We start from the raw sequence: 12,255 nt of genomic DNA, 5'->3' as shown, positions 1-12,255 counted from the left end.
ATACACACCTAAATGAAAAGTCTTAAATGTATCCTTTCCACTCAATACATTATTTAACAGCAGCCTTAGGGATGCCAGTGAAAGCGATATCCCCATAACTCTTATATCTTGTCATAGTCTTCACAAGTACTTATATCAGGAGCATTGTCACTACATTGAGAGTGTCTAGTCTCACAAGCAGCATTTATCAGTTTCCTGAAATAATGGGATAGCCTGCACTCTCCATAGATGATATACCTCATGCAACAACTTATATCTGGGCAGAGGTCAAGCATTATTTGCGGTAAGGCCAATCTCATTGAGCACTTCGCATTTATCAAGAAATGGAGAAAAACACTGGTTTTAGCGTATGTATAATATATGTGTATATATTTCATCTTCAATCCTTACATCACTTTTTAGAAATTTTATGATATATGAATTTTTACTGTAGAAATGAAAATACCACGACTCATAAAATGTATGTCAGCTAGTATGTATGTCAGCTAGACCACCGGAATAAGAGATCAATCCTGATGCCTAATTTATTTATTTTTTCTAATAAATCTCATCCACACCACTCCATAGTGGCCAGTTGTACCCAGTCAAGGCTGGAAGAGAAAGTTTATGCCAAGAGCTACAGAATATGTGCTACAAAGTTAAGAAGAAGGCATACAGAAAGACATGCTGAAATTCATTGAATAGTAATCCAAAATTATGCCTGAAACATTTTTATTTCCTTAAAGTGCATGATATAATCCCATAGCCATTGTGAATGTGTCAATGATGCATCAAGCATTCCAAAAATGAGGAGAAGGAAAACTTTCCTCTATATTGTTCAGGGAAGAAATAGCATCTTAAAACAGATGGTCTTGATCTAAAGAACATTATAGAGTGAGTTACTGGCTTTAAAAACTAACATTCCTATATTGGTTTATAGCATAATCTCCATTATTAAGACTGAATGATTCTGTTCAACAGTACATGCATAACTCCAATGACTTGGCATTCCAGGCTTTTGCTCAAGAGAATGTAATTTTTAATGGCACTTACTTCCAAGTAAAAGGCTAATGGACAGGCTGTATGTGTAAGTATGTACAGGACTGCAGTCTCATACATATAATTGGTAGTGAGTACAACTGGTTTGGGCAGACTTTGCTTTTGTACCTTGTTAATGATCACAGCCATATTGAATCCTGGATACATAACCCCCTACTCATTACTCAGTTATTTCCATCTGAAAGCTGGAATAACATCATCCTACTGCAGTCTGTTTTGATCACAAGCAAATTAAAGTGTGCAACTCACATCAAATTACGTTACTAGCCAAAGTCCCTTTGATTCTAATAATGAAACTGACATTGTGAGGCCATTTGCACTTTAAAAAGTGTTATAAAAATTATTCATGCTTATTAGCTACAAAGCACCTGCATACTAACAACTTGGCTGTGCTTACGCATTAGTTTTAAAATTAATTTTATTCACATTATTAGAAATGTACTAATGCAAAAAAAAAATTCCTTTCATCTGATGACTTCATGTGGCCTTCATCAAAGAAAGGGGGGTGAGGACTGACTATTCATGAAGGTTTAAACTATCCTGGAATCCTCCTCCTTTCTTTTCGCTGTGCAAGATGGAGCTATGTCATGAGGTCTATCTTGTGACTTCAGTTCAATTTTTTTTTACTGCTTGTTATATTATCAAGACAACTTCAGGCAAAGTAAGGAAGTACAGGATGGATCAATATATGTTTATATATAGTAAAATGATCCCTGATTCTCTCCAATAGATTGGTGCCTCAGCATAGCTTTGTCGGCGGTCAGTGGGGACCTCCTACTCTCTTCTTCTCCAGCAGGAAAGATGGTTGTTTCGACCACAGCATCAGAGGCAATTTTGTACATGTTCCGAAGGCTGGCTCAAATGGGATTAAACTGGCTTAAATCCAAGTATTTCGCCTTGTATTGTGGGACGGGATGTCCTCTGGCTTTAGAACATCTCTATCCAAGGTCCAGTGTTAAGGGAAATCGTCAGCTCGCCGACACATTCAGCACCATGGACAGCATCCTCCCCGTTTGAGGCGCGACGCGGACCCCCTCGCTCTCAAGTTTCGCGGGATTTTTTTTATCATATCCTAAAGCCCTGTCCTAAAGCACTTTTCTAAAACGTCGGAGGAGAACCTGCACTTCGTTTCTTGATGGTGACGACAACCGCCGTCCAAATACAGCAGCAACAGTGTTAATCCCGAGTAACGACAGCCATAATTGAGTTTCTGCACCGGATTAATGTCGATGTGTGGGATTGGCAATAGGAGTGGATGTCCCTCATTTGTGTTGGTTATAATCTCCCCGGCGAACTCCAGCTCTGGTTAACCTACTCCATACGAGGACATGGGATTTATAAGAACATACCAGAACATGGGATTTATAGGCATTTAGGAGAACATGAGATTTACACTTAGCAAGTATAAACGGCAAAGCCATCTGCTGTATTGAACAGACTAACGGGGAAGTCAGCCCTACTCCAATACACGAGACTGACTTCCAGATCATAATTGAAAATTGCCAGGGTGGTGGTTGCTTAAACGCTCCTTCTCATGTCGTGGTTCAATCCCCTGACTACTAGGAATTTCCATCTGACATCTCTTTTTGAAAAGTGTGCTCCTCGGGGCCTAAAAAAATCACAGCTCGACTACAGGCAAAACAAAACAAAAAAAAGTAACAAGAGTTTCGCAGGTCACTCCCCTCACCCTTTAGGCAAGACTTGGAAAGCTGCAGCTCTCGATCTGGAGCTTTTCATCCTAGTCCAAACAAACCCCAGAACTCAATCCCCGGGCTCAACTGTCCAGCTAGCTTTCTGGCCGCCTGGGAAATGGAGGCTGGGAGGGTGGGGGGAGTCCGAGTGGGGAGATCTACACCTGCGCCACAAAACTGTCTGCATCAGATTTCTGTACCAGTTTGTTCCCGATCCTACTCTGAAGGAGACGCCGGCGGTGAGCGTCGGCCCAGGGCAGGGGCGCCAGCCGGGAGCAAGGAGCAGGCGAGATACTCACTGTGAAACAAGCTGCGCCCATGGATCATGTCTGTTCCTTACACCCGGGGCTTCGATCTCCACTAATTCCATTTAGAGACGGGAGGGCTTCCAGCGCTGGGAAGAGGATGGAGCGGAGCCACCTGGAGCCCCCGCGCGCTGCGCCCCCGACCCGAGGGGACCCGCGTCGCCCTCTGCCTTCTCTCCTCTCGCCTTGATCAGCCTCCCTGGTCTCTTTGTTTCAAGCTTTTGTAGCTCCCTGGAGCTACTCTGAAGCACGGGATCTCCTGAAAGTGGCGGTAGAGCAGCAACTTAGAGCGCCACAGGGAGTCTGCATAACTGGCCGAGAAGGACAAGCGACAGAGAGACCTGGACGCACCACCTCGCCTCCGAGAGCTGGCAGTCCACCGCTGGGGCTGGAGCAAGGCTGGGGGGAGGAGGGGGGAAGAGGAGGAGGGCTACTTTCTAATCAGAAGTTGGGGAAGCTCCCTCTCTAATCGCTAGTTTCTTGTAGAGCAATTAAAGCAGACCCAAGTCTCTTCCTGAGAACGTCGAATGACCTTTCCTAAAGGTCCTTGGGGGGTTCTTGTGCTGCATGGAAGGCAGGATGAGGAGGTCCGGCATCAGTTTCCTGGCGGGGGAGGGGTGTGTGAGAGAAAATTTAAAAAGAGCTCTACAGGGAGAGGGGAGTTGAAAGGAAGGGGGGAGACAGATCTACCCCAGGGGGAATGGAATCATCTTGTTGCGCCAAGCGGTCCTCCGGAGAGCCGAGAGCCTTTAAGACCGACCCCAACCATGTTGCCAAAGCTTTAGATCGGCCAGTGGGGTTGGAAGCGCAGCGTCACCGGCTCAAGTCTTCGGCTGGGGGATGGGGGGAGGAGATCCTCCTTTCTCCTACAGACTAGCTTAGAATAGGGAGAAGGGGTTTAAATCCGTGTCCCCCCCGCAGCGACGCTTGGGTTCCTCCCCCTCCCTTCTTCATCTTCTCCTTAGCCAAACTGCTTTCTTTCCGGAGAGAGGGACTCTTCCCGCTGCCAGCTGCAGTCTTTCCGTTTTCAAGCGGGAGGTGGCAATAAAAGTTTCGCCCTTTATCCTCGGGCCGGACAGAGCAAGAGGGTAGCCTCTTTCAGTCAGTGGCGAGGGAAGAGGGGACGGGAAACGGCTCCTACTCCCAGCCGGCTTCTCGGCTTGTTCGCTTTCCTCCTTCCCATCAAGACGCGCACCATCCCAAAGAGATGTGGAGCAAGAAGATCAGTGGCCAGGACGGAGCCGGGGGGAGGGAGACCGACCTAGGCAGCTACATCCAAAGGGGGAGGGACGGAGAGAGGCAGAACCTGCATTGGATCCCTTTCTAGTGTTGGTGCCGGTCCACAGCCGCTGCCAAGGGCAAAGTCCGCATTACCCGCTTCTTTTACGCACAGGGATTTCCCAGCCTGCGGCCTCTGCCGCTTCTCTCTCTCTCTCTCTCTCTCTCCCCAGCTGCAAAAACATCCACGCAGGGGAAAGGGGAGGGGGTGGAAACACGGGGGAGGGGGCAGGTGGGAGGAGAGGAAAGACGCCAGTCAGCAGAACCGTTTGACTGTTCAGGAACGGGATGGGAGGGGGGGACATGCACGCACCCCTCTGCCTGCCTGCTGCTGTCTGCTTCCACTCCCACTACACCTGCTGCTTCCTGAGCAGATGCTGGCAGAGGGAGAGACTCGGCTAGGTGCTGGAAAGGGAAGGAGGTCCTCCTGACCACGGCACACCCAGGGATCCAGCAGCCCAGGCGACCACTGCCCAAGAAACTCTGTGCCTGGACTACAGAACAAACAGGAACACTAGAAAAGTGCGCCGAGCCTTTTTCACTGTGCAAAGAAGAGTTTCCTGGGAAGTCAGCCCCTTCACTTACTCCCAAGGAAGTGCCTGAGAGACTGCAGCCTTAAGGATCCAGCTGTTTTGAGGGAAACTGTTTTAGCCCAAAAGTCTGTTTTAGCCAAAAAGGATTTGTGAAGGACCAGGTGCAAAGCCCTCAGAGGATGGCTTTCCTTTACTGGATTCACTCCGTTCTTGATGCCTGGTCCTAAGACCTCAGATGCTGATTTCCTGCTGCTTCCGAAAAAAACCAAAGTGGATGTCTTGCAAGTGACACTCTACCAAGAAAAGGAGATGGTGGATGACTATCTTTCAGAAGAAGAAGAAGAAGAGTTGGATTTATACCCCCCTTTCTCTCCTGTAAAGGGGCTTACAAAGGGGTTCAAAGGGGTTTACAAACTCCTTTCCCTTTCCTCCTCACAACAAATACCCTGTGAGGTAAATGGGGCTGAGAGAGCTCAGAAGAACTTTGACTAGCCCAGAGGCAGAGCTACCAGTGGGCAAGGGGGTGCACATTGCAAGCACTTGGGGGCGGAAAATTGCTCCTGTGGCATGCCCCCCTCATAGCTCCTTCCATACTTAGTTCACACTGAAAGTGGAGGCTGGAAAAGCAGCCTGTTCACTTGAGGCTGAAAATGGCGTGGTAGGAACTACACTTCCCAAGAGACCTTGCGAGCCCCAAGGTCTCCTGGGAAGTGTAGTTCCCACCAGGCCATTTTTAACCTCAAGTGAACAGGCCACTTTTTCCAGCCTGTACTTTCAGACTGAACTAAGGTAAGTGTGTGTGTTGGGGGCGGAGGGCCAGGGGATGGGGGCAGAAAATGCAGTGTGTAAGGACTTTGGGCATTAGCATGGGTCTAGCAGCACTCCTGGATCTAGCCTGTCACCAGCTGGCATGTGTTGGAGTGCACAGGATAATCTGAATTCCCCAGATAAGCCTTCACAGCTCAAGCAACAGAGTGGGGAATCAAACCCAGTTCCTCCAGATTCAGAAGCAGGAAGCCACTTGAAAAGAATGAAACTGAAGTCAGGAATCAATGGCAGAGAAGTCCTGGGGTACTCCTGGAGACTACAGCAGGATGAGATGTCTTGTTTTGGAAATGGGTATCATTTCATGCAGTACCAGAGGCATTATAGGGAGACTTGTCTTCTTACCTAGGTTACTCATTTCAATGAGAAGATGCCTTTCAGGCACTTAAACTGAATTCAGACATGGCTTCCCATGGGCTCCAGATCTTTTTATTGACACTGATGAAATCCCATTCACTTTCAGAGTCTGATCCTAACTGCTGAAGCTGCTGGGGCACTTTAAGGACTGCTTGTGGCATACCTTTGGTGACCCAGAGATATTCATCAGACGCATCATTCATTTGCCCCTCAAAGGTTCTTCTTTGATGAAGTGGGCTATAATCCAAGAGAGCTTCTGGCACAGCTGCAATGCAATCCTAAACAGAGATACATATTTCTGAGAACACTGGCTTTCATAGATTTAGAAGGATTGCACTGAACAACTATTCCGTTTCAGTGGGGCCCAAGATTGTAACAAACTCACATGCAACTACCTTGCTTAAAGTTGATCCTGGGAAGTTTTCTGGATGCATGTTTCGGGTGACAGATTCCTGGGTACAATGACTTGGAAGTAATCCTTCACATGCACATCTCTCACATAATTTTGTGGGGCATTGCAACCTAGACCATATTTCACTTCCTTTGCATGGTGAGCTGTGTGGAAGGTTGAGTTACACAGAGACCAACTCACACATGTGAAAGTTGTTCACACAATATGAATTTCTTCTCCTGAGTTCCAGACGGCAGGTGGGAATTATCCCTACACAGTCCCAAACTACACATTAAACTAGCCACAAATATGCAGATATACTGTCATCAATAAAGTTCCAGGTACAGCAAGAGCTTAAATTCATCTTGGCAGATGATCTGCTTCTGCTTCTGCTTCTTCTGCTCCTCCTCCTCCTCCTGCTTCTGCTCCTTTTTTGCCGGGGGAGCCTTCACTTTACTGTCTGTAACTTGTCTTATTCATCTTCCTACCAAATAAATTAAGACAGCACTTTAATACATAATCTCCCCACCACCACCACCACCACCAATCAGGCTGGGGAGCAGGAAAAAGACAGCTGACTCACCCCTCAGGGAACAACTTTCCTCAAAGCGTTGGGCATCATCACCTGCCCTCCCCCATAGTCACAAACAATCCATCTAGAGCAAAAACAGAAAAGTGCAGGTCATAGCAAACAATGCAGAGGGGCAGGGGAGGGAGGGGAAGAGACTGAAAACATCTCCTGCACGGCAATGCAGGCATCAGTATGGCTAAGTTTCAAGTTATGGTTTGCTTACAAAAGATTACAGTACAAAAAATAGCAGGAAGAAAACAGCTGAATTGGCTGTTCTGAAGGGAAATGTGCTGTGTTGCCTTTTCTCACAGTAAGAATCCATAGTCTCCCTCTTGCCAGATGGATGCTGCACGTTGTTGAGGAAGGGAGACACACGCTGTAGCTCTCAGCACCAGTTGCTGGCTGTGGGTAGTGTGCCATCTGGTGAGCCAAATGGGGAAAAATGAGTGTGTCCTGCAATTGCAGTGTTGGCCTTGGAAGACAGGGGTTCTAATCCCTGTTTGGCAATTGAATGCCTTAGGGGAGGTCCTTCTTTCTCCCTTCCTCAGTATCTGATGACTGGGGCGTCATTCATTTTATTGCACATCTATGAATATTATTAACAGGTAATGCATGCATTTGACTGGCCAAACGTCTATTAATATCTCAGGTTTCACACACACACACACACACACACACACACACACACACACACACACACACACACACACACACACACACTGCAGCCACATTTAAATATGTGCTTGGCTCTCTCCTATTTAAGTAAATGTGGTTTATTTTATTATGGCTAGCAAGCTTGTGAGCATTCTATTTATGCACATGTCAGGTTGTCATAAACCTTGACTAGGTCCACATATGATTAGATGTTATGTTCTTATAATTATTCACTTCCTTGATGTGGAGAGGTAACAATGTCGATCCTCAGAAAGCTAACACAGACTACTCTTTAGGACAACTTCAGTGCACAGCAGAAGCAGGCAAACAAATGTTCGCATTGGCCCATGACTCAAAGTAGTTACTGCTAGGGGCACTTTCTACACATGCAGAACAATGCACTTTCAATTCACTTTGCAGCTGCATTTTACTGTGAGAAATAGCAAAATCCACTTGCAAACAATTATGAAAGTGGATTGAAAGTACATTATTCTGCGTGTGTGAAAGTGCCCTAGGTGATTTTAGTTAGTTAGCTCATTTAGGTATAGACAATCTGCCAATGAAAATGTCTACCAGGTGCTTTGCGCAATAAAATACAATAAAAGTCAGTTAAAAAACCATAAAAACCAATACAATAACATTGCCTCTTCCTTATTATCCCTTTCCTTATTAATCTAACCCACTGTTGGTTAACGAAATTGACAACTAGACTGATGTGGCCTTTTCTTTTTAAACAAACTTCACCATCCACCTCCTAGGGAATATTATCCAAATAACATGGAAAAAGGTGAGTAATCTCTGAGGAGAACAGCCTACACATCTGTCACTGTGAGGAAGGAAAAAGATGGCTGTCCTATAAGGGAGAAAGAGGATCTCTACCTAATAGTACCAATACATAGATGTGTGAAATGTGTGGTATATGAAGATAGCTAGATCCAAGGAACTAAGCTTTTGGCTATAGCTGGAATGATATTACAAAAAGAAATCCAAGGTAATGTCAATAGTAATAGATAACACAGCATCAGCCATGCACCACTGGAGAAAGTCCTTGTATTTGAAAAAGCATACTGTGCAAGCCTGCTTCTTATGACTTATTTCATATCATTGCTGTGGAGGCAAACATAATAAAGATGGCAAAAATACTTAGCAACTTAAAAGTGCTTTGTGATAGGAAGCAACAGGTCAACAGCAGTGGAGGTGTTTTTGGAGGAAGCAATGGCAAATGTGTGGTAATAATGTGATAGAAAAAGGAGTGAAGAAGAGCACTGAAAACAATTCATAAAAAGCATAAGGGATTCTATGACCATTGTGAAGCAAGACATTCACAATATTTTCTCATGAAAGATACCTGACAGCAAAACATCATAGAATTAGCTACCACAAGGGTGCATTTAATGATAAATTGATTTTGGCTAACACTCAGCGACAGGCTGGATATTTTATGAATGTTGTCGACCAAGGGCATTTTTCAGAAAGGTAACAGAGTTGTGGTTTTAGTGTAGGTGTAAACAAAAATGCATTTTTAATTTTATTACATTGTTTCATTGAATTCTGTGTTGTGTTTATTTTACAGTTGGTTGCATTGTTTTTAGCTTTGTCTCAGTGAGTCTCAGTTAGAAAATCAAACCATAAATGAAGTCAGCAGATGTGCTGTTTGATTCTTTTGACTGAAGTGTCCTTAACATATCCAAACCAAGTAAGGTGCCAGAGAGTATGGCTCCTTTTAAAAATTCAGTCTGATTTTCTTGATACAGGAAATTACTGGGTGCTTAGTGATGAAATTGCTTCATGAACCAAGCCTAAACTTGTAATTCTCCATGAGGAGTATGCTGGAAGAAACATGACCACATGACCATAGGTAGCCATATTTTTAAAGGAACAGAGCACACTTCTTTTCACATCTCTGAAGAACTTAGGTGAAGTATACATATCTATGTATCTAATTCCCAAGTGTTGCCCCCATCTGAAGATAACTAAATCTGTGATTGGTACTGCACTTAACCAAAACAGATATTTCTGTAGATTTTAGGTACCCCTTAGATTTGCAGAAAAATCTGATGTTTAAAAAAGAACACTGGAGGTTGAATCCCCACAATTTTTAAAAAAATCAGTTCTCTGTGCAAGTGCATAGAATGCACTTACCTTTTGAAATGGTGGCTGCCACCACTGCCATCCACTCCACGCCTCGCCATCTTGACAGTGGATGCATGGAGCAGCTCTGGGTTTGGCCACCACAGCAGTAGATGCCAAGTGAGGCTTTGGGCCTGCCTCTTGCTGCAGGTGGTGGGGGCCTGGAGCTGTGATGAACAGGGAAATGGGATCACCCTTCTGAATGTCACAAATCTGCCATTTGTCATATCTGTTCCACAGTTACTCCACTGGTTACTGGTCAGTTAGTGGGTTCAGTGCAATATGCTGGTTATCACTTACAAAACATGGTCTTGGACTACATATCTGCAGGACCATCTATGCTCTGCCACAGACAGGAGAGTTGCTTATTTCAGAAAAACCTTCTGAAGATGGCATTTTCATCAAAAGATAAGAACAACAAACTTTCTCTGCTGTGACCCTCATCTTCTGACATGCCCTGGCTAGGATGTCTGGAAGGTTCATACACTTCCACTATTCTGTAGCATGTGTAAAACAGAAATATTCAGGAGAGCATTTTTATTAAAGAAATAAGTATGTGGTATAATGCAACAGTTCAGAAGGATGCTTTTATCAGGGGACAGTATCATAATCATTGCACTGTTATATTTTTGTAAACCACAGCACATAAATGTGGCAATGCCAGCAATGACAATGGGTGAAATGCAAATGACAACAGAAGGAAAAACAAACAAACAAGGTCATATTTGTACATCCCAAGTCAAGGACCAGCTATGATTCTAGTCTTCTTCAGTGCAAATGTAAAGTTATACCTTTTTTAGCTCCTGCACTCAGAAGGAGTTAACTCTGCTTATTACCCTGCCAAAAATCTTTTATTGAATATTTCCACAGAGGTCTTAAAGGAGAAGTGAACAGCTTGCTTTTCCATCTGATGGCTATTTGAATGATAGCTCATCCCACTCAGTACACTCTCTTATCAGCCTTCTAAAAATGAGCAGTCACCAGTTTAGCAGTTTGAAAAGCACCAGGCAGGTTGTTAGCAAAACATCCAAACCATTCATGGAATGTTTGAATATGTGACTCAGAGAAAACCCTCTGAATATACAGATCCATAAATACTTAATACATGATCTGTGAGTAATGCAGAATTAAGGTGGCATAACAAAGATGCTTTTTGAACAACAGCCTTAAGCTGTGAACGACTGTGAATGTTAGATTTTTCAATGCTCCACCAGTGTATAGCTTAAACATTCTACTTGTCTTTAAAATTTCCTCCACCAGTCAAAAAAATGTGGCACAGGAAACTATCTGGATCGCTGGCCAGATTTCAGATAAATCCAGTGGAAAATGGGTAAGTCATAGAAGTGTAAAACATTTGTTCAATTTCTGAAAGTTGGAGAGAACTTTCCTTTTGATTCTCTGAAAATATGCCCAAATTGGATGGGGGAAAAAACCCTTATAGGTCAGCAGACATGAATGGGATTAATCTGTTCATTCTGTTTGTCATTTATTTTAATTCAAAATAAGTGGAACAAATAGAACTTTTCCAGAACAGGTTTTCATAAATTTTCAAATGAATGTGTCTGTCAATATATTAAGTGAGATCTTAAAAAAACAATTTCTAGAGGCACTTAACTGAATGATGGAGTAGGTATACATACTGTATAAATACAAAGTATTATAGGAATACATTTTGTCCTGTAAATCAGTTCTTATTAAACATTTCTATGACTGTACCCTCCTCCACCCCCACCCCCCACCTATCCCGCCATGTTTATATTTGTGATTCTCAGGGAAGAAGGTAGAATAAAAGAGCAAGGAAGTACATCAATATGGAGTCCCAAATTATACATGATGGTGCATCTTCAAACTAATATACAATTGGCTGATTCCTAATTCACTGATTGGGTCCTTTTTGCCACCCTCCTTTCACTTCAGCTTCTGAGTCTTCCCCATTTCCTGAGCCTGCTCCAAGGGATAGAGGAATATCACGGAGGTCTGCAGTGGGAGGGGAAAGTTGGCAAAAATCATGACTGCTCCTCAAGTCTTAATTAAGACAAGCTGAGACTCCAGGTTATGACAATGTCAAGAGGCTTCCAAAAATGCTAAATAATCTAATACTGATTTTTAAAACATTTTTTAGGTAGTATCCTCTTCATAATTATAGGTCTTGTAGACTAGGGGTCTTCAACTACAGCTCCCCTCCAGGGATAGCCTCTGAGTGGATTAGGCACCCCATCAGCCCTGTCATTGGGCCATGCTGGCAGGGGCTGATGGGAATTGTAGTCCGTAAACATTTGGAGGCCCGTAGTTTGAAGACCCCTGTCCTAGACAGTAACTTAATGTAGCTTGTGTGTGAATCAGGCCCTGCTGCTGTTCCTCCACCAAAGCATAAGTGTTGTTATGCTGACAGAACAGCCATCTGGGATCCAATCCAGCAACTACACCATTTGTGTGGCTCTATGCCAAGCCTGACAGAGCTCAGGTGGGGATTCGGTTACAG

At 44.2% G+C, this 12,255-nt stretch overlaps 1 protein-coding gene across 5 annotated transcripts in view; it reads right to left on the bottom strand.

Annotated features, from left to right (window-relative positions):
• NETO1 (neuropilin and tolloid like 1) overlaps nucleotides 1-4,433 on the bottom strand; it is a 126,830-nt gene extending 122,397 nt beyond the window's left edge. Inside the window, exon 1 of one of the 5 annotated variants that reach the window (XR_007245464.1) lies at nucleotides 3,029-4,426. Coding sequence is in view for 4 of the 5 variants with exons in the window: in XM_048507839.1 (XP_048363796.1) it covers nucleotides 3,029-3,056 (28 nt within the window). In the remaining variant the exon portion in view is untranslated. Of the gene's footprint in view, nucleotides 1-3,028 lie in introns of all 5 variants that reach the window. The other 4 variants (XM_048507839.1, XM_048507838.1, XM_048507836.1 and 1 more) reach the window with 4 other exon arrangements.
• Nucleotides 4,434-12,255: the final 7,822 nt, after the last annotated feature.

Source organism: Sphaerodactylus townsendi, linkage group LG09 (assembly GCF_021028975.2).
Source record: "Sphaerodactylus townsendi isolate TG3544 linkage group LG09, MPM_Stown_v2.3, whole genome shotgun sequence".
Classification (NCBI taxonomy): Eukaryota; Metazoa; Chordata; class Lepidosauria; order Squamata; family Sphaerodactylidae; genus Sphaerodactylus; species Sphaerodactylus townsendi.
Note: the sequence above shows the minus strand (reverse complement) of the source record. Positions and strands in the feature narration are given on the sequence as shown.